Source organism: Ranitomeya imitator, chromosome 2, assembly GCF_032444005.1.
Source record: "Ranitomeya imitator isolate aRanImi1 chromosome 2, aRanImi1.pri, whole genome shotgun sequence".
Classification (NCBI taxonomy): Eukaryota; Metazoa; Chordata; class Amphibia; order Anura; family Dendrobatidae; genus Ranitomeya; species Ranitomeya imitator.
In genome coordinates, this window is record NC_091283.1 from 837928832 (window position 1) to 837950978 (window position 22147).

The 22147-nt window shown below is 46.5% G+C and overlaps 1 protein-coding gene across 1 annotated transcript in view; it reads left to right on the plus strand.

Annotated features, from left to right (window-relative positions):
* The window catches only part of CFAP58 (cilia and flagella associated protein 58), a 90530-nt gene that overhangs the window by 42202 nt on the left and 26181 nt on the right, over positions 1–22147 (plus strand). The window contains exon 12 of the mRNA XM_069754245.1: positions 16346–16486. Within this exon, the coding sequence (XP_069610346.1) occupies positions 16346–16486 (141 nt within the window). The remainder of the gene's footprint in view (positions 1–16345; positions 16487–22147) is intronic.

Here is a 22147-nt window from a genome sequence, read left to right on the forward strand (position 1 = left end):
TTTTCATCACCCTGAATGCCCGGACATGGCTTGTGCTCGTAGATGGAGGAAGCGTCTCATACATTGCTATGTGCCATCATTACCGCAGATGGGAACATTGTACATCCACAGTGAATAGAAGCCATGGCGCTGTCCCCGGGGGGAGACTTTTTATGTAATTATTGGCCATTAACCAGTATGGCTTCTGATCTCCCGAGTGACCTCTTTGCCAGTGTATGAAGTGGTGAATCCTTTTTGCGCTGGATGAATTGGCGCGGTTTTATATTACTCTATAGACGCATTGTGAACCCCTGGTTTACTGATATTTCTGAGGTGTTAAAGGGTTAATGCGATCGGCGTGATTGCTTTTTTGTCTTTACAGCACCTATTGGTCGGCTCAGTTACCCCAATATATTGCACCAAAATTCAGACAAAATTTTCGTGCACCTAGAAATACTTAAGCAATGACCCCTTTCAATGTAGCCACTCCCAATTGTCAATGTAGTTGCATCAGTGTTTGGGACACTTTTTGCAAGACATGTCTGAGCGGGAATCACTAGTGGGAAAGGCTGCGGGTTCCCTGTGTGAAAGGCTGTGGGTCACTAGTGGGAAAGGCTGTGGGTCACTAGCGGGAAATGCTGTGCGTCACCAGCGGGAAAGGTTGTGCTTCACCAGCGGGAAAGGCCCGATACCTTGTGACGTCCTAACAGTAGAAAACCAAACAGAATCCCTCGTCCTTCTTCTTGCCACATCAGCCATCCTCCAATTCGGTGGCACCACCCGTTACAAGAGAGTCTTAAGAATATGAGATACAGTGGCCTGTCAATTACTGAGCGCAGCTCCCTTGGTATCTGTGGATGAATGCCATCAGGCCAGGGGATTTATCAATGTTTATTTTGCTCAGACGCAGGTGTACTTCTTGTGCCTGTTTAAAGGGAACCTGTCACCCCCAAAATGGAAGTTGAGCTAAGCCCACCAGCATCAGGGGCTTATCTACAGCATTCTGTAATGCTGTAGATAAGCCCCCGATGTAACCTGAAAGATGAGAAAAAGAGGTTAGATTATACTCACCTGTGCGGGCGGTCCAGCCCGAGGCCTCCCATCTTCATAGGATGACGTCCTCTTCTTGTCTTCACGCTGCGGCGCAGGCGCAGGCGTACTTTATCTGCCCTGTTGAGGGCAAAGCAAAGTACTGCAGTGCGCAGGCATCGTCAGAATGCTGTAGATAAGCCTCTGATGCCGGTGGGCTTAGCTCAACTTCCATTTTGGGGGTGACAGGTTCCCTTTAATATCTCAGCCTTTTATTGGTCCTCTATAATTATTTTGTCATTATCATCTTTTAAGGGACCCATACCATCTGTTTTTTTGGGGCATTGATGTATTTGCAATTTTTTTTTATTTAGTTTAAAGTCGCTGGTGATTTGTTTCTCTGTAGATAACTTTGCGGCTTGATTTCTTTTTTACATTCTTATTGAGATCTTTGTACTCCTAATGAGGTATTTCTGTATTCTCGGCCTTCAGGATTTTGAACGCCCTTTGTTTTTGTCTTATTTATCCATAGTGGTCTCTTTTTCTTCCTTGACATTTTATTACCAGAGGGTATAAGTTTTCTTCAGGATTTTAGTAGTATTTCCTTATACATGCCTCATTTATGGTCGTTATTCCCAGTTACCATGAGATGGTCCCAGTGTAACCCTCTACATTTGTCACCCAGTCATGGCTTTCATCCAGCCAGATTTCCATAATGCCCACTGTCACGGGGTCCTTCTCCAGTACCACACAATCAACAGAGCCAGGGACGAGTGAACAATCCCAAGACCTTTATTTAGGCAAAAATACAAAAGGTCCATAAACGATCCACCACACAAAGTATAAATTAGTCCAGAACACGAACGCAGTTCAGTAACAGGATAAAAGTCCAACAATCCAGCAGACAGAGGATAACAGTCCATATACTCTTCTTTCTCTCTGAGATGCTGTGAACACATCATCATTCCACTCAGAATCTGATCTGTGTCTCACCTCCCTGATATTTTAAAAGTCTCCCTCCTCATTCACAGGTCAGGAGGGGGAAGGTCTCAGGGGCTCATTGTTTCAACAAGTTAGGTCAACATGTCATTAGCATATTAGCAAACAATACAGCACTGTGGGGCTGATCTCAGATGGCAGCAACAGCCATTCATCAATTAGCAAATAACTCCTTCTACAAGAGAACACCAAGAAAACAAGTAAAATAGAAATATACACAAAAATGATACCCACATAGCATATCACACCATCACAATCTCTCCCCCCTCATAATAAGTGAGCACGCAATGAGGTCTACACAGACCTCTGGCCTGCTCACTTTAGTCCACATTGCTCAATAGTTTATAGTTCCTTGTACAGTGGCAGGGAACAAAAAAACAAAAAGCACCGAGCGCACTACTATAGTGTATAAATATGACTATACATCCAACCCGGGGTGCAAAAGTGGCCAGCATAATATGGCAAAAGAGAGAAGAAAAGAAAGCCACCATATACATGCACACCACGGGCATATAAGACAAAAAACGAATCCCCTATGAAAACAAGAATTTTATTGGCACACCACAAACACGATTTTTAAAACATAATTAAAACAATACAACATAAGAAAACTTGGTCCATGTCCATATCGTTATATATAACATTTGAATAAATCAATATATGCCTGCACAAAAACATAGATATAAACCTGCCCCCTTGCTCATGGGACTATAACAATTGCATATATGGACTGCCCGTAACCACCGGGCTGATCGTACAACATCCCAAAGAGGCGAGAAATAACCTGGCTGAAATACCAAATACAAACCACCTAGGAACCATAGGTGGATAAAAATGGAAAATACCTCAAAAGAGCAAGTCAGGCACCGCCAGAAATATGCAGTGTTTGGAGTATTACACCGCCCCTGGTCAGACCAGAAAAAAGGGGATATTGCCAAAGGGAATAGCAGGGAATAAAAGTCCACATGTGCAGGCAGGCAGGAACCAAGAGACGCGACCCAACAGGATTGCGATAATCATGAGCACTTGTCCATAAATTCCCGGGTCCTGGCTTTATGGTCATACCAGGCTTTTTGACTGGACTGGGCCGTTCGCTGATGTTCATTAGCCAAGGTAGCTAGCTGGGCGAGACAGTCTCTGAACTCTAGAACGTAGGGAATGATGGGCGTTCCGGTATCTGCGATATCTCCCTCCAATTGTTCTTTCAGAAGAGTGAGAGGCCCACGGACCTTCTGCTCCCTCAAAATGACTTTGTAACTCCCCAATGTCATTTCCAAGGAGGATATCTGCAGAAAGTCCTCCCATAACTTCAATCCAACACAGTTTTTCTCCAAAACCATAATCCAAACGTACCAAAGCTCGCTGTATATATTTGCGGACACCCCCCGCCAAGACAATGGGAATTCCCGGGCCCTGGTGAATTGTCTCGGGTCGGACCACACGGGGGTCAGCAATAGTCAGGAATGCCCCCGTGTCTCTAAATCCCGGCACTTTGTATCCATCAATTAAGACATCCTGCAGGTGGCAATGCCATTGCTCTGTATTTCTGATGGACAAAGGCCGGAGTCCGTACACTCCAGGAGGGGTATCTATGGTGTCGTGGTCAGTGGTCCACTTTGGTGGGGGTGGTGGTAGCTCTTCCTCAGGTGTGATGGGGTGCACAAGATGTACTGGACGAGGTGGGGCTCCCTCCGAATCCTGGAGGGACAGCCAGACTGCAAATGTCCAGGTTGCCCTCACCCATAACATCTCCTCTCTGTGATACCCCCAGGTCGTGGTCGGAACTGTTGGGGCCCAGGATTGTGAGGCGTGATTGTCATCGGATTGCGACTAGGTGGAAGGGCAAATATAATCGGAGGGGGACGGGGCGCGGGAGAAGGCCGTGATTCATTGTCCAGAAGCCTCCTCCATTGCGGTTGGATAGTAAGGGCTTCATCGGCCAGGGCTGCAGCTCTATCCACGGTGCATGGCGTGCGCTCCCAGACCCATTCCCGTACCTCTGCGGGGCACTTGGCAAGAAATTGTTCTATAAGTAACGCCTGTATAACATCTTCCACAGTAATGGCGTTTTCTGCTTCCAGCCATCTCTGACATGCCTGGGACATCTTATGTGCATACATCCTAAACGATCCCCCTGTAGTGTATGGGAGGTCTCGGAACTTGGCCCTATATGAGTCTGGGGTGATAGCATGGTAATCCAGGATAGTCTGCTTTACAATGTTATAATCCCGATTCCGCTGTGAGTCATTGGTTCGGTAAGCCTCCGCCAGGCTACCGTTCAGGAGTCCCACTAACAAACGCATCCAGCCAGAGTGGGGCACCTCCATCACAGCACACTGCTGCTCAAAGTCCTTAAAGAACCCCTCCACATCTCCGGAAGGCTCATCAAATGGCTTAAACTCTGTCCGGGTGATCCGTACAGGCTCCCGGATCGTTGGGTTTACATTCCACATTGCGTTACTCCCTCTTTCAAGCTCCATTGCTTCTTGTCTCCGCTGTGCCCGGCAGGCAGCCTCCTCCTTGTACTCCTGAGAGACGGCTGGGCCCAGAACCGCCATCTCTTCTTCGTACCACACCACCCACTGGCTTTTTGGGGTGGGGATCCTCGTCTCCAGTGCTCGTCCTTCAGACATATGGGAGGAGGTGGCCGGGCTAGTACCAACCACTAGATCAATTAAGGCCTCTTTAGTCAGTCATAGTAACATAGTAACATAGTAACATAGTTAGTAAGGCCGAAAAAAGACATTTGTCCATCCAGTTCAGCCTATATTCCATCATAATAAATCCTCAGATCTACGTCCTTCTACAGAACCTAATAATTGTATGATACAATATTGTTCTGCTCCAGGAAGACATCCAGGCCTCTCTTGAACCCCTCGACTGAGTTCGCCATCACCACCTCCTCAGGCAAGCAATTCCAGATTCTCACTGCCCTAACAGTAAAGAATCCTCTTCTATGTTGGTGGAAAAACCTTCTCTCCTCCAGACGCAAAGAATGCCCCCTTGTGCCCGTCACCTTCCTTGGTATAAACAGATCCTCAGCGAGATATTTGTATTGTCCCCTTATATACTTATACATGGTTATTAGATCGCCCCTCAGTCGTCTTTTTTCTAGACTAAATAATCCTAATTTCGCTAATCTATCTGGGTATTGTAGTTCTCCCATCCCCTTTATTAATTTTGTTGCCCTCCTTTGTACTCTCTCTAGTTCCATTATATCCTTCCTGAGCACCGGTGCCCAAAACTGGACACAGTACTCCATGTGCGGTCTAACTAGGGATTTGTACAGAGGCAGTATAATGCTCTCATCATGTGTATCCAGACCTCTTTTAATGCACCCCATGATCCTGTTTGCCTTGGCAGCTGCTGCCTGGCACTGGCTGCTCCAGGTAAGTTTATCATTAACTAGGATCCCCAAGTCCTTAGCTTACCTCTTCATAAAAACTGATTAGATTGGTTTGACAGGAGCGATTTCTCATAAACCCATGCTGATATGGAGTTAAACAGTTATTCTCATTGAGATAATCCAGAATAACATCCCTCAGAAACCCTTCAAATATTTTACCAACAATAGAGGTTAGACTTACTGGCCTATAATTTCCAGGTTCACTTTTAGAGCCCTTTTTGAATATTGGCACCACATTTGCTATGCGCCAGTCCTGCGGAACAGACCCTGTCGCTATAGAGTCACTAAAAATAAGAAATAATGGTTTATCTATTACATTACTTAGTTCTCTTAGTACTCGTGGGTGTATGCCATCCGGACCCGGAGATTTATCTATTTTAATCTTATTTAGCCGGTTTCGCACCTCTTCTTGGGTTAGATTGGTGACCCTTAATATAGGGTTTTCATTGTTTCTTGGGATTTCACCTAGCATTTCATTTTCCACCGTGAATACCGTGGAGAAGAAGGTGTTTAATATGTTAGCTTTTTCCTCGTCATCTACAACCATTCTTTCCTCACTATTTTTTAAGGGGCCTACATTTTCAGTTTTTATTCTTTTACTATTGATATAGTTGAAGAACAGTTTGGGATTAGTTTTACTCTCCTTAGCAATGTGCTTCTCTGTTTCCTTTTTGGCAGCTTTAATTAGTTTTTTAGATAAAGTATTTTTCTCTCTATAGTTTTTTAGAGCTTCAATGGTGCCATCCTGCTTTAGTAGTGCAAATGCTTTCTTTTTACTGTTAATTGCCTGTCTTACTTCTTTGTTTAGCCACATTGGGTTTTTCCTATTTCTAGTCCTTTTATTCCCACAAGGTATAAACCGCTTACACTGCCTATTTAGGATGTTCTTAAACATTTCCCATTTATTATCTGTATTCTCATTTCTGAGGATATTGTCCCAGTCTACCAGATTAAGGGCATCTCTAAGCTTTTCAAACTTTGCCTTCCTAAAGTTCAATGTTTTTGTGACTCCCTGACAAGTCCCCCTAGTGAAAGACAGGTGAAACTGTACAATATTGTGGTCGCTATTTCCTAGATGCCCGACCACCTGCAGATTTGTTATTCTGTCAGGTCTATTAGATAGTATTAGGTCTAAAAGTGCTGCTCCTCTGGTTGGATTCTGCACCAATTGTGAAAGATAATTTTTCTTGGTTATTAGCAGAAACCTGTTGCCTTTATGGGTTTCACAGGTTTCTGTTTCCCAGTTAATATCCGGGTAGTTAAAGTCCCCCATAACCAGGACCTCATTATGGGTTGCAGCTTCATCTATCTGCTTTAGAAGTAGACTTTCCATGCTTTCTGTTATATTTGGGGGTTTGTAACAGACCCCAATGAGAATTTTGTTACCATTTTTCCCTCCATGAATTTCGACCCATATGGACTCGACATCCTCATTTCCTTCGCTAATATCCTCCCTTAAAGTGGACTTTAGACAAGACTTTACATAGAGACAAACCCCTCCTCCTCTCCGATTTTTACGATCCTTTCTAAACAGACTGTAACCCTGTAAGTTAACTGCCCAGTCATAGCTTTCATCTAACCATGTCTCGGTTATTCCCACTATGTCAAAGTTACCTGTAGATATTTCTGCTTCTAGTTCTTCCATCTTGTTTGTCAGGCTTCTGGCGTTTGCGAGCATGCAGTTTAGAGGATTTTGTTTTGTTCCAATCTCCTCGCTGTGGATTGTTTTAGAAATGTTCTTACCTCCCTTCTGAGTATGTTTTCCTGGATCTTCTTTGTTCAAGTCTAATGTTTTTCTTCCCGTCCCCTCTTCTTCTAGTTTAACGCCCTCCTGATGAGTGTAGCGAGTCTTCTGGCGAATGTGTGTTTCCCAGGTTTGTTGAGGTGTAGTCCATCTCTGGCGAGGAGTCCATTGTACCAGTAATTCACACCGTGGTCCAGGAATCCAAATCCTTGTTGTCTGCACCATCGTCTTAGCCAGTTGTTGGCATCAAGGATCCTGTTCCATCTCCTGGTGCCATGCCCGTCTACTGGAAGGATAGAAGAAAAAACTACCTGTGCATCCAGTTCCTTTACTTTCTTCCCCAACTCTTCAAAGTCCTTGCAGATTGTCGGTAGGTCCTTCCTTGCCGTGTCATTGGTGCCAACATGTATCAGAAGAAATGGGTGGACGTCCTTGGAGCTGAAGAGCTTTGGTATCCTATCGGTCACATCCTTGATCATCGCACCTGGAAGGCAGCATACTTCTCTTGCAGTTATGTCCGGTCTGCAGATGGCTGCTTCTTTGCCTCTCAGTAGTGAGTCTCCCACCACCACCACTCTTCGTTGCTTCTTGGCTGTACTTTTTGCTGTCACTTGTTGCTGTGTGCCCTTTTCTTTTTTGCTTGCTGGTATTGCTTCATTCTTAGGTGTGCCATCTTCATCCTCTACAAAGATTTGATATCGGTTCTTCAGTTGTGTGGTTGGTGATTTCTCCATGGTCTTCTTGCTTCTTTTGGTCACATGCTTCCACTCATCTGCTTTTGGAGGTTCTCTGACACTTTTTGCACCTTCTGTGACCAGTAGAGATGCTTCTGTTCTGTCTAGAAAGTCTTCATTCTCTTTGATGAGTTTCAAAGTTGCTATTCTTTCTTCCAGACCCCGCACCTTTTCTTCTAAAAGGGCCACTAGTCTACACTTCTGACAGGTGAAATTGGATTCTTCTTCTGGTCGATCTGTGAACATGTAGCACATGCTGCAGCTCACCATGTAGGTTGTCACATCTGCCATGTTGCTCCTAGATCCTGCTGACTTGCTGTGTGTTTTCCTTCTTGTGTAATCTACTCAGCCAAGCTCTCTTGCAATAATGACCTACAGGCAAAAATTCGCGCGCCGTAAGGCGCGCGGTTTGGTGATGCTTTCGAAGCAGCTGGTCCCGGCTGTACCCAACGATCTTCTAGCTTAGGGAGACTTCGCTTCTCCCAGAAGGCACCTGGAATATGCAAATTAGCCTCCTGAAGCTTGAATCTCTGGTTTGGTGATGCTTTCGAAGCAGCTGGTCCCGGCTGTACCCAACGATCTTCTAGCTTAGGGAGACTTCGCTTCTCCCAGAAGGCACCTGGAATATGCAAATTAGCCTCCTGAAGCTTGAATCCCTGGTTTGGTGATGCTTTCGAAGCAGCTGGTCCCGGCTGTACCCAACGATCTTCTAGCTTAGGGAGACTTCGCTTCTCCCAGAAGGCACCTGGAATATGCAAATTAGCCTCCTGAAGCTTGAATCTCTGGTTTGGTGATGCTTTCGAAGCAGCTGGTCCCGGCTGTACCCAACGATCTTCTAGCTTAGGGAGACTTCGCTTCTCCCAGAAGGCACCTGGAATATGCAAATTAGCCTCCTGAAGCTTGAATCCCTGGTTTGGTGATGCTTTCGAAGCAGCTGGTCCCGGCTGTACCCAACGATCTTCTAGCTTAGGGAGACTTCGCTTCTCCCAGAAGGCACCTGGAATATGCAAATTAGCCTCCTGAAGCTTGAATCTCTGGTTTGGTGATGCTTTCGAAGCAGCTGGTCCCGGCTGTACCCAACGATCTTCTAGCTTAGGGAGACTTCGCTTCTCCCAGAAGGCACCTGGAATATGCAAATTAGCCTCCTGAAGCTTGAATCTCTGGTTTGGTGATGCTTTCGAAGCAGCTGGTCCCGGCTGTACCCAACGATCTTCTAGCTTAGGGAGACTTCGCTTCTCCCAGAAGGCACCTGGAATATGCAAATTAGCCTCCTGAAGCTTGAATCCCTGGTTTGGTGATGCTTTCGAAGCAGCTGGTCCCGGCTGTACCCAACGATCTTCTAGCTTAGGGAGACTTCGCTTCTCCCAGAAGGCACCTGGAATATGCAAATTAGCCTCCTGAAGCTTGAATCTCTGGTTTGGTGATGCTTTCGAAGCAGCTGGTCCCGGCTGTACCCAACGATCTTCTAGCTTAGGGAGACTTCGCTTCTCCCAGAAGGCACCTGGAATATGCAAATTAGCCTCCTGAAGCTTGAATCTCTGGTTTGGTGATGCTTTCGAAGCAGCTGGTCCCGGCTGTACCCAACGATCTTCTAGCTTAGGGAGACTTCGCTTCTCCCAGAAGGCACCTGGAATATGCAAATTAGCCTCCTGAAGCTTGAATCTCTGGTTTGGTGATGCTTTCGAAGCAGCTGGTCCCGGCTGTACCCAACGATCTTCTAGCTTAGGGAGACTTCGCTTCTCCCAGAAGGCACCTGGAATATGCAAATTAGCCTCCTGAAGCTTGAATCCCTGGTTTGGTGATGCTTTCGAAGCAGCTGGTCCCGGCTGTACCCAACGATCTTCTAGCTTAGGGAGACTTCGCTTCTCCCAGAAGGCACCTGGAATATGCAAATTAGCCTCCTGAAGCTTGAATCTCTGGTTTGGTGATGCTTTCGAAGCAGCTGGTCCCGGCTGTACCCAACGATCTTCTAGCTTAGGGAGACTTCGCTTCTCCCAGAAGGCACCTGGAATATGCAAATTAGCCTCCTGAAGCTTGAATCTCTGGTTTGGTGATGCTTTCGAAGCAGCTGGTCCCGGCTGTACCCAACGATCTTCTAGCTTAGGGAGACTTCGCTTCTCCCAGAAGGCACCTGGAATATGCAAATTAGCCTCCTGAAGCTTGAATCCCTGGTTTGGTGATGCTTTCGAAGCAGCTGGTCCCGGCTGTACCCAACGATCTTCTAGCTTAGGGAGACTTCGCTTCTCCCAGAAGGCACCTGGAATATGCAAATTAGCCTCCTGAAGCTTGAATCTCTGGTTTGGTGATGCTTTCGAAGCAGCTGGTCCCGGCTGTACCCAACGATCTTCTAGCTTAGGGAGACTTCGCTTCTCCCAGAAGGCACCTGGAATATGCAAATTAGCCTCCTGAAGCTTGAATCTCTGGTTTGGTGATGCTTTCGAAGCAGCTGGTCCCGGCTGTACCCAACGATCTTCTAGCTTAGGGAGACTTCGCTTCTCCCAGAAGGCACCTGGAATATGCAAATTAGCCTCCTGAAGCTTGAATCTCTGGTTTGGTGATGCTTTCGAAGCAGCTGGTCCCGGCTGTACCCAACGATCTTCTAGCTTAGGGAGACTTCGCTTCTCCCAGAAGGCACCTGGAATATGCAAATTAGCCTCCTGAAGCTTGAATCTCTGGTTTGGTGATGCTTTCGAAGCAGCTGGTCCCGGCTGTACCCAACGATCTTCTAGCTTAGGGAGACTTCGCTTCTCCCAGAAGGCACCTGGAATATGCAAATTAGCCTCCTGAAGCTTGAATCCCTGGTTTGGTGATGCTTTCGAAGCAGCTGGTCCCGGCTGTACCCAACGATCTTCTAGCTTAGGGAGACTTCGCTTCTCCCAGAAGGCACCTGGAATATGCAAATTAGCCTCCTGAAGCTTGAATCTCTGGTTTGGTGATGCTTTCGAAGCAGCTGGTCCCGGCTGTACCCAACGATCTTCTAGCTTAGGGAGACTTCGCTTCTCCCAGAAGGCACCTGGAATATGCAAATTAGCCTCCTGAAGCTTGAATCTCTGGTTTGGTGATGCTTTCGAAGCAGCTGGTCCCGGCTGTACCCAACGATCTTCTAGCTTAGGGAGACTTCGCTTCTCCCAGAAGGCACCTGGAATATGCAAATTAGCCTCCTGAAGCTTGAATCTCTGGTTTGGTGATGCTTTCGAAGCAGCTGGTCCCGGCTGTACCCAACGATCTTCTAGCTTAGGGAGACTTCGCTTCTCCCAGAAGGCACCTGGAATATGCAAATTAGCCTCCTGAAGCTTGAATCCCTGGTTTGGTGATGCTTTCGAAGCAGCTGGTCCCGGCTGTACCCAACGATCTTCTAGCTTAGGGAGACTTCGCTTCTCCCAGAAGGCACCTGGAATATGCAAATTAGCCTCCTGAAGCTTGAATCTCTGGTTTGGTGATGCTTTCGAAGCAGCTGGTCCCGGCTGTACCCAACGATCTTCTAGCTTAGGGAGACTTCGCTTCTCCCAGAAGGCACCTGGAATATGCAAATTAGCCTCCTGAAGCTTGAATCCCTGGTTTGGTGATGCTTTCGAAGCAGCTGGTCCCGGCTGTACCCAACGATCTTCTAGCTTAGGGAGACTTCGCTTCTCCCAGAAGGCACCTGGAATATGCAAATTAGCCTCCTGAAGCTTGAATCTCTGGTTTGGTGATGCTTTCGAAGCAGCTGGTCCCGGCTGTACCCAACGATCTTCTAGCTTAGGGAGACTTCGCTTCTCCCAGAAGGCACCTGGAATATGCAAATTAGCCTCCTGAAGCTTGAATCCCTGGTTTGGTGATGCTTTCGAAGCAGCTGGTCCCGGCTGTACCCAACGATCTTCTAGCTTAGGGAGACTTCGCTTCTCCCAGAAGGCACCTGGAATATGCAAATTAGCCTCCTGAAGCTTGAATCCCTGGTTTGGTGATGCTTTCGAAGCAGCTGGTCCCGGCTGTACCCAACGATCTTCTAGCTTAGGGAGACTTCGCTTCTCCCAGAAGGCACCTGGAATATGCAAATTAGCCTCCTGAAGCTTGAATCTCTGGTTTGGTGATGCTTTCGAAGCAGCTGGTCCCGGCTGTACCCAACGATCTTCTAGCTTAGGGAGACTTCGCTTCTCCCAGAAGGCACCTGGAATATGCAAATTAGCCTCCTGAAGCTTGAATCTCTGGTTTGGTGATGCTTTCGAAGCAGCTGGTCCCGGCTGTACCCAACGATCTTCTAGCTTAGGGAGACTTCGCTTCTCCCAGAAGGCACCTGGAATATGCAAATTAGCCTCCTGAAGCTTGAATCTCTGGTTTGGTGATGCTTTCGAAGCAGCTGGTCCCGGCTGTACCCAACGATCTTCTAGCTTAGGGAGACTTCGCTTCTCCCAGAAGGCACCTGGAATATGCAAATTAGCCTCCTGAAGCTTGAATCCCTGGTTTGGTGATGCTTTCGAAGCAGCTGGTCCCGGCTGTACCCAACGATCTTCTAGCTTAGGGAGACTTCGCTTCTCCCAGAAGGCACCTGGAATATGCAAATTAGCCTCCTGAAGCTTGAATCCCTGGTTTGGTGATGCTTTCGAAGCAGCTGGTCCCGGCTGTACCCAACGATCTTCTAGCTTAGGGAGACTTCACTTCTCCCAGAAGGCACCTGGAATATGCAAATTAGCCTCCTGAAGCTTGAATCCCTGGTTTGGTGATGCTTTCGAAGCAGCTGGTCCCGGCTGTACCCAACGATCTTCTAGCTTAGGGAGACTTCGCTTCTCCCAGAAGGCACCTGGAATATGCAAATTAGCCTCCTGAAGCTTGAATCTCTGGTTTGGTGATGCTTTCGAAGCAGCTGGTCCCGGCTGTACCCAACGATCTTCTAGCTTAGGGAGACTTCGCTTCTCCCAGAAGGCACCTGGAATATGCAAATTAGCCTCCTGAAGCTTGAATCTCTGGTTTGGTGATGCTTTCGAAGCAGCTGGTCCCGGCTGTACCCAACGATCTTCTAGCTTAGGGAGACTTCGCTTCTCCCAGAAGGCACCTGGAATATGCAAATTAGCCTCCTGAAGCTTGAATCCCTGGTTTGGTGATGCTTTCGAAGCAGCTGGTCCCGGCTGTACCCAACGATCTTCTAGCTTAGGGAGACTTCGCTTCTCCCAGAAGGCACCTGGAATATGCAAATTAGCCTCCTGAAGCTTGAATCTCTGGTTTGGTGATGCTTTCGAAGCAGCTGGTCCCGGCTGTACCCAACGATCTTCTAGCTTAGGGAGACTTCGCTTCTCCCAGAAGGCACCTGGAATATGCAAATTAGCCTCCTGAAGCTTGAATCCCTGGTTTGGTGATGCTTTCGAAGCAGCTGGTCCCGGCTGTACCCAACGATCTTCTAGCTTAGGGAGACTTCGCTTCTCCCAGAAGGCACCTGGAATATGCAAATTAGCCTCCTGAAGCTGGAATCTCTGGTTTGGTGATGCTTTCGAAGCAGCTGGTCCCGGCTGTACCCAACGATCTTCTAGCTTAGGGAGACTTCGCTTCTCCCAGAAGGCACCTGGAATATGCAAATTAGCCTCCTGAAGCTTGAATCCCTGGTTTGGTGATGCTTTCGAAGCAGCTGGTCCCGGCTGTACCCAACGATCTTCTAGCTTAGGGAGACTTCGCTTCTCCCAGAAGGCACCTGGAATATGCAAATTAGCCTCCTGAAGCTTGAATCCCTGGTTTGGTGATGCTTTCGAAGCAGCTGGTCCCGGCTGTACCCAACGATCTTCTAGCTTAGGGAGACTTCGCTTCTCCCAGAAGGCACCTGGAATATGCAAATTAGCCTCCTGAAGCTTGAATCTCTGGTTTGGTGATGCTTTCGAAGCAGCTGGTCCCGGCTGTACCCAACGATCTTCTAGCTTAGGGAGACTTCGCTTCTCCCAGAAGGCACCTGGAATATGCAAATTAGCCTCCTGAAGCTTGAATCTCTGGTTTGGTGATGCTTTCGAAGCAGCTGGTCCCGGCTGTACCCAACGATCTTCTAGCTTAGGGAGACTTCGCTTCTCCCAGAAGGCACCTGGAATATGCAAATTAGCCTCCTGAAGCTTGAATCTCTGGTTTGGTGATGCTTTCGAAGCAGCTGGTCCCGGCTGTACCCAACGATCTTCTAGCTTAGGGAGACTTCGCTTCTCCCAGAAGGCACCTGGAATATGCAAATTAGCCTCCTGAAGCTTGAATCCCTGGTTTGGTGATGCTTTCGAAGCAGCTGGTCCCGGCTGTACCCAACGATCTTCTAGCTTAGGGAGACTTCGCTTCTCCCAGAAGGCACCTGGAATATGCAAATTAGCCTCCTGAAGCTTGAATCCCTGGTTTGGTGATGCTTTCGAAGCAGCTGGTCCCGGCTGTACCCAACGATCTTCTAGCTTAGGGAGACTTCACTTCTCCCAGAAGGCACCTGGAATATGCAAATTAGCCTCCTGAAGCTTGAATCCCTGGTTTGGTGATGCTTTCGAAGCAGCTGGTCCCGGCTGTACCCAACGATCTTCTAGCTTAGGGAGACTTCGCTTCTCCCAGAAGGCACCTGGAATATGCAAATTAGCCTCCTGAAGCTTGAATCTCTGGTTTGGTGATGCTTTCGAAGCAGCTGGTCCCGGCTGTACCCAACGATCTTCTAGCTTAGGGAGACTTCGCTTCTCCCAGAAGGCACCTGGAATATGCAAATTAGCCTCCTGAAGCTTGAATCCCTGGTTTGGTGATGCTTACGAAGCAGCTGGTCCTGGCTGTACCCAACGATCTTCTAGCTTAGGGAGACTTCGCTTCTCCCAGAAGGCACCTGGAATATGCAAATTAGCCTCCTGAAGCTTGAATCCCTGGTAGTTCAGGCCCAGGTCTCTGTCTCTCTCCTGTAAACTGGATACAGTCCAATTTCTGTTCTCACTCTGTGTGTGGCTCTCCATTAGGTTACGCTCTGTTGATCCTGCTGCTGCCACCAGTTGTCACGGGGTCTTTCTCCGGGACCACACAATCAACAGAACCAGCGAAGAGTGAACAATCCCAAGCCCTTTATTTAGGCAAAAATACGAAAGGTCCATATACAATCCACCACACAAAGGATAAGATAGTCCAGAACACAAATGCAGTTCATTAACAGATAAAAGTCCAACAATCCAGCAGACAGAGGATAGCATAGTCCATATACTCTTCTTATTCTGTGGCCGACAAAAGAGTCTCCAGTTCATTCATTTTGTTTGCAAAACTTCTTGCATTCACCTGCAGACATTTAATATTATTAGCACATGTATTATTCCTTCTCACCTCCCTACTTTCCTTGCATATCCCAGCCCTCTATAAATCCTCATTAACCTCTCCAGTCTCACTCTATCTACTCTCTTTATCCCCTTTTTAGCACAACTATCTCCCCCCCAATCTGGCCATCTTTTACCCCAGCACAGCTGCACAAGGACAGCCCGTCCTTACCATTGAACCTGTAGCTGACAGAGAAGTCGGCCCGGTTCTCCCTGAACCCAAACCCTTCCTTCCTGCACCAATTTCTAAGCCACTTATTTATCTCCCTGAGATCCCGCTGTCTTTCTAGTGATGCTCGTGGCACCGGCAGTATTTCTGAAAACACCACCCTGGAGGTCCTGGCCTTCCGCTTCTCTCCTAGTTCCCCGTAATCATCTTTAAGGCCCTTCCACCTCCCTCTAACTTTGTCACTGGTACCAATGTGTACCATGACTGCTTCATCTGGCATCAGTCATTTCATAGACCGAGGTGATGACTTTGTGAGACCTAGGAAGTGACAGAGGATGATGGGTGTAGCAGTGAAGTCTGACTGTCACAGAGGACCAGACCAGAGGTTAAAATTGGGTACCGCAAATCGTTTTGCCCCAACACTCCTGTCCTAACACTGCCCGGGACCAATCGCCAGTCTGTAGGAATGAAGCGACTATAGAGGGGTGTTCTCACCATAGGAAGTAATGGATAAGACATTGCTTAATGATCGCTGAGGGGGTCAATCCCATGTTCCCCGGTGAGCCTGGGAATGAATGGGCCACAGTGTGTATCGCAGGTTATATCTGCAGAGCAGCGCTCTTTGCCACCCTGCTGATCAGGAATCTGCAGCTGAGATAAAGCTGACGACCGACCGGAGGTGCCCCTATGCAGAGGAACAGCTTGGCAGACCCTTCAGTGTCAGCATTGGTAGGGGTCCCTGAGGTCAGACCCCAGTGATAATTGATATGTCTTCACTTGCCAAGGTAAGAACATCCCTTTTAAGAGCAAGAGATTGGTTGGCACAAGAAGCCCCTTCAGTGGATGACGGCTTGTGTTTGCACTTGCTGCGGAGAGATTTAGTTTAGTAAATTCCAAAATTTGGGGAGAATGTTAATGAGCTTTTTCATAGGGGAAGGTGCTGACCCGTAGTCGGGGGTGAGACATTGATCACGCGTCACTCGCTTTGTAACCCACCATTATATGTCCTTATTATCTCAGGCCGAGCTGCAGAAGATGAAGCAGCAGAGCATTGAGGCCAAACAGTTCATCGAAAACCAGGAGGCGGAAGAACGCAAACTATTGAAGATCATCTCCGAAGCGGACGCCGAGCGTCTCCGACAGAGGAAGGAGCTGGACCAGGTACGGTCGTCAGCACATTCACACGTTATACAGACCATTAGTGTCGCCCACAGAGGTTCCTACACATTGCTCTACTGAGGATTTTCATGTAGTAAAAAGGATTTTTCCCTAGTAGTGAATGGGGCTTTTAAATACAGGTCTGTTAAAGTAAGGGGGTCCGTGTGATCAGGCGTGACAGATTCTGGGCTCAGCTGTAGAGACCCCACACAGTTCTAAGACGTGTCAGTGAAAATCTGCAGATGTCTCTTGTAGTGATGCTCGGATAAGGTGTTATCTCAGCATGCTCGGGTGCTCACCACGTGTCTTCAGCGTGCTCAAATAATATGTTCGAGTCCCTGCGGCTGCATATCTCGTGGATGGGTGTTCAACAGCCGCAACACATACAGGGATTGCGTAACAAACAGACTGTCGAATAGCCGCGAGACATGCAGCCGCGGAGACTCGAACTTACGGTATTTCTCGAGCACACCGAAGACAGTCGGTTAGCACCCGAGCATGCTCAGATAACACCTTATCCGGGCACGTTCGCTCATCACTAGGCTCTCGTTGTCTTTCCCAATAAATAGACGTTGATGAAGGAAACACTATGGGCGTCATTTCTAATCTCTGAGCACTGAAGATACGAGACGCATACATTTCCATTCATATCGTTTATAAAACGGAATTAATGTGAACCATGTACCCTCTCGTGCCCCGGGCTTCACGGGGTTAAAATCAATCCAAACCTGGTGGCTTTACTGATGTGAATATCAGGAATGATTGATTTTTCATCTCTAGAATTTTAAATCTCACATGAATGGAACCTCCACAATATCAGTGCTGTACGTATAGAAATGATTGACCAGACTGAAGACTCCAGGGAGCATAGATAAATTGCGGCATATCCCAGGGTTAATAATCAATACAGATTGTTCAAATTCTTTGGAAGAAATAACCCCGATCACATAGATTGTGTCCGATCCGAATGAGTGCTGATCCGTGTTCGGAATGTTATCGTTCCAAGCAGCCCGGTGACGATGTCCAAAATTATCAGCTGAGCCATCACCAGCCAGTGGCTCACTTCACATACATTACTAACCCTGTGTTCTACTCCAGAGCTGCACTCACTATTCTGCTGGTGCAGTCACTGTGTACATACATTACATTACTGATCCTGAGTTACATCCTGTATTATAACCCAGAGCTGCACTCACTATTCTGCTGGTGCAGTCACTGTGTACATACATTACATTACTGATCCTGAGTGACATCCTGTATTATACCCCAGAGCTGCACTCTCTATTCTGCTGGTGCAGTCACTGTGTACATACATTACATTACTGATCCTGAGTTACATCCTGTATTATACTCCAGAGCTGCACTCACTATTCTACTGGTGCAGTCACTGTGTACATACATTACATTACTGATCCTGAGTTACATCCTGTATTATACTCCAGAGCTGCACTCACTATTCTACTGGTGCAGTCACTGTGTACATACATTACATTACTGATCCTGAGTGACATCCTGTATTATACCCCAGAGCTGCACTCTCTATTCTGCTGGTGCAGTCATTGTGTACATACATTACATTACTGATCCTGAGTTACATCCTGTATTATGTTCCAGAGCTGCACTCACTATTCTGCTGGTGCAGTCACTGTGTACATACATTACATTACTGATCCTGAGTTACATCCTGTATTATGCTGCAGAGCTGCACTCACTATTCTGCTGGTGCAGTCACTGTGTACATACATTACATTACTGATCCTGAGTTACATCCTGTATTATACCCCAGAGCTGCACTCACTATTCTGCTGGTGCAGTCACTGTGTACATACATTACATTACTGATCCTGAGTTACATCCTGTATTATACTCCAGAGCTGCACTCACTATTCTGCTGGTGCAGTCACTGTGTACATACATTACATTACTGATCCTGAGTTACATCCTGTATTATACTCCAGAGCTGCACTCACTATTCTGCTGGTGCAGTCACTGTGTACATACATTACATTACTGATCCTGAGTTACATCCTGTATTATACTCCAGAGCTGCACTCACTATTCTGCTGGTGCAGTCACTGTGTACATACATTACATTACTGATCCTGAGTTACATCCTGTATTATACTCCAGAGCTGCACTCACTATTCTGCTGGTGCAGTCACTGTGTACATTACATTACTGATCCTGAGTTACATCCTGTTTTATACCCCAGAGCTGCACTCACTATTCTGGTGGTGCAGTCACTGTGTACATACATTACATTACTGATCCTGAGTTACATCCTGTATTATACCCCAGAGCTGCACTCACTATTCTGCTGGTGCAGTCACTGTGTACATACATTACATTACTGATCCTGAATTACATCCTGTATTATACTCCAGAGCTGCACTCACTATTCTGCTGGTGCAGTCACTGTGTACATACATTACATTACTGATCCTGAGTTACATCCTGTATTATACTCCAGAGCTGCACTCACTATTCTGCTGGTGTAGTCACTGTGCACATACATTACAATACTGATCCTGAGTTACATCCTGTATTATACTCCAGAACTGCACTCACTATTCTGCTGGTGCAGTCACTGTGTACATACATTACATTACTGATCCTGAGTTACATCCTGTATTATACCCCAGAGCTGCACTCACTATTCTACTGGTGCAGTCACTGTGTACATACATTACATTACTGATCCTGAGTTACATCCTGTATTATACTCCAGAGCTGCACTCACTATTCTGCTGGTGCAGTCACTGTGTACATACATTACATTACTGATCCTGAGTTACACCCTGTATTATACTCCAGAGCTGCACTCACTATTCTACTGGTGCAGTCACTGTGTACATATATTACATTACTGATCCTGAGTTACATCCTGTATTATACTCCAGAGCTGCACTCACTATTCTGCTGGTGCAGTCACTGTGTACATTACATTACTGATCCTGAGTTACATCCTGTTTTATACCCCAGAGCTGCACTCACTATTCTACTGGTGCAGTCACTGTGTACATACATTACATTACTGATCCTGAGTTACATCCTGTATTATACCCCAGAGCTGCACTCACTATTCTGCTGGTGCAGTCACTGTGTACATACATTACATTACTGATCCTGAGTGACATCCTGTATTATACCCCAGAGCTGCACTCTCTATTCTGCTGGTGCAGTCACTGTGTACATACATTACATTACTGATCCTGAGTTACATCCTGTATTATACTCCAGAGCTGCACTCACTATTCTGCTGGTGCAGTCACTGTGTACATACATTACATTACTGATCCTGAGTGACATCCTGTATTATACCCCAGAGCTGCACTCTCTATTCTGCTGGTGCAGTCATTGTGTACATACATTACATTACTGATCCTGAGTTACATCCTGTATTATGCTCCAGAGCTGCACTCACTATTCTGCTGGTGCAGTCACTGTGTACATACATTACATTACTGATCCTGAGTTACATCCTGTATTATGCTGCAGAGCTGCACTCACTATTCTGCTGGTGCAGTCACTGTGTACATACATTACATTACTGATCCTGAGTTACATCCTGTATTATACCCCAGAGCTGCACTCACTATTCTGCTGGTGCAGTCACTGTGTACATACATTACATTACTGATCCTGAGTTACATCCTGTATTATACTCCAGAGCTGCACTCACTATTCTGCTGGTGCAGTCACTGTGTACATACATTACATTACTGATCCTGAGTTACATCCTGTATTATACTCCAGAGCTGCACTCACTATTCTGCTGGTGCAGTCACTGTGTACATTACATTACTGATCCTGAGTTACATCCTGTTTTATACCCCAGAGCTGCACTCACTATTCTGCTGGTGCAGTCACTGTGTACATACATTACATTACTGATCCTGAGTTACATCCTGTATTATACCCCAGAGCTGCACTCACTATTCTGCTGGTGCAGTCACTGTGTACATACATTACATTACTGATCCTGAGTTACATCCTGTATTATACTCCAGAGCTGCACTCACTATTCTGCTGGTGCAGTCACTGTGTACATACATTACATTACTGATCCTGAGTTACATCCTGTATTATACTCCAGAGCTGCACTCACTATTCTGCTGGTGCAGTCACTGTGTACATTACATTACTGATCCTGAGTTACATCCTGTTTTATACCCCAGAGCTGCACTCACTATTCTGCTGGTGCAGTCACTGTGTACATACATTACATTACTGATCCTGAGTTACATCCTGTATTATACTCCAGAGCTGCACTCACTATTCTGCTGGTGTAGTCACTGTGTACATACATTACAATACTGATCCTGAGTTACATCCTGTATTATACTCCAGAGCTGCACTCACTATTCTGCTGGTGCAGTCACTGTGTACATACATTACATTACTGATCCTGAGTTACACCCTGTATTATACTCCAGAGCTGCACTCACTATTCTACTGGTGCAGTCACTGTGTACATACATTACATTACTGATCCTGAGTTACATCCTGTATTATACTCCAGAGCTGCACTCACTATTCTGCTGGTGCAGTCACTGTGTACATTACATTACTGATCCTGAGTTACATCCTGTTTTATACCCCAGAGCTGCACTCACTATTCTGCTGGTGCAGTCACTGTGTACATACATTACATTACTGATCCTGAGTTACATCCTGTATTATACTCCAGAGCTGCACTCACTATTGTGCTGGTGTAGTCACTGTGTACATACATTACAATACTGATCCTGAGTTACATCCTGTATTATGCTCCAGAGCTGCACTCACTATTCTGCTGGTGCAGTCACTGTGTACATACATTACATTACTGATCCTGAGTTACATCCTGTATTATGCTGCAGAGCTGCACTCACTATTCTGCTGGTGCAGTCACTGTGTACATACATTACATTACTGATCCTGAGTTACATCCTGTATTATACCCCAGAGCTGCACTCACTATTCTGCTGGTGCAGTCACTGTGTACATACATTACATTACTGATCCTGAGTTACCTCCTGTATTATACTCCAGAGCTGCACTCACTATTCTGCTGGTGCAGTCACTGTGTACATACATTACATTACTTATCCTGAGTTACATCCTGTATTATACTCCAGAGCTGCACTCACTATTCTGCTGGTGCAGTCACTGTGTACATACATTACATTACTGATCCTGAGTTACATCCTGTATTATACTCCAGAGCTGCACTCACTATTCTGCTGGTGTAGTCACTGTGTACATTACATTACTGATCCTGAGTTACATCCTGTTTTATACCCCAGAGCTGCACTCACTATTCTGCTGGTGCAGTCACTGTGTACATACATTACATTACTGATCCTGAGTTACATCCTGTATTATACTCCAGAGCTGCACTCACTATTCTGCTGGTGCAGTCACTGTGTACATACATTACATTACTGATCCTGAGTTACATCCTGTATTATACTCCAGAGCTGCACTCACTATTCTGCTGGTGCAGTCACTGTGTACATTACATTACTGATCCTGAGTTACATCCTGTTTTATACCCCAGAGCTGCACTCACTATTCTACTGGTGCAGTCACTGTGTACATACATTACATTACTGATCCTGAGTTACATCCTGTATTATACTCCAGAGCTGCACTCACTATTCTGCTGGTGCAGTCACTGTG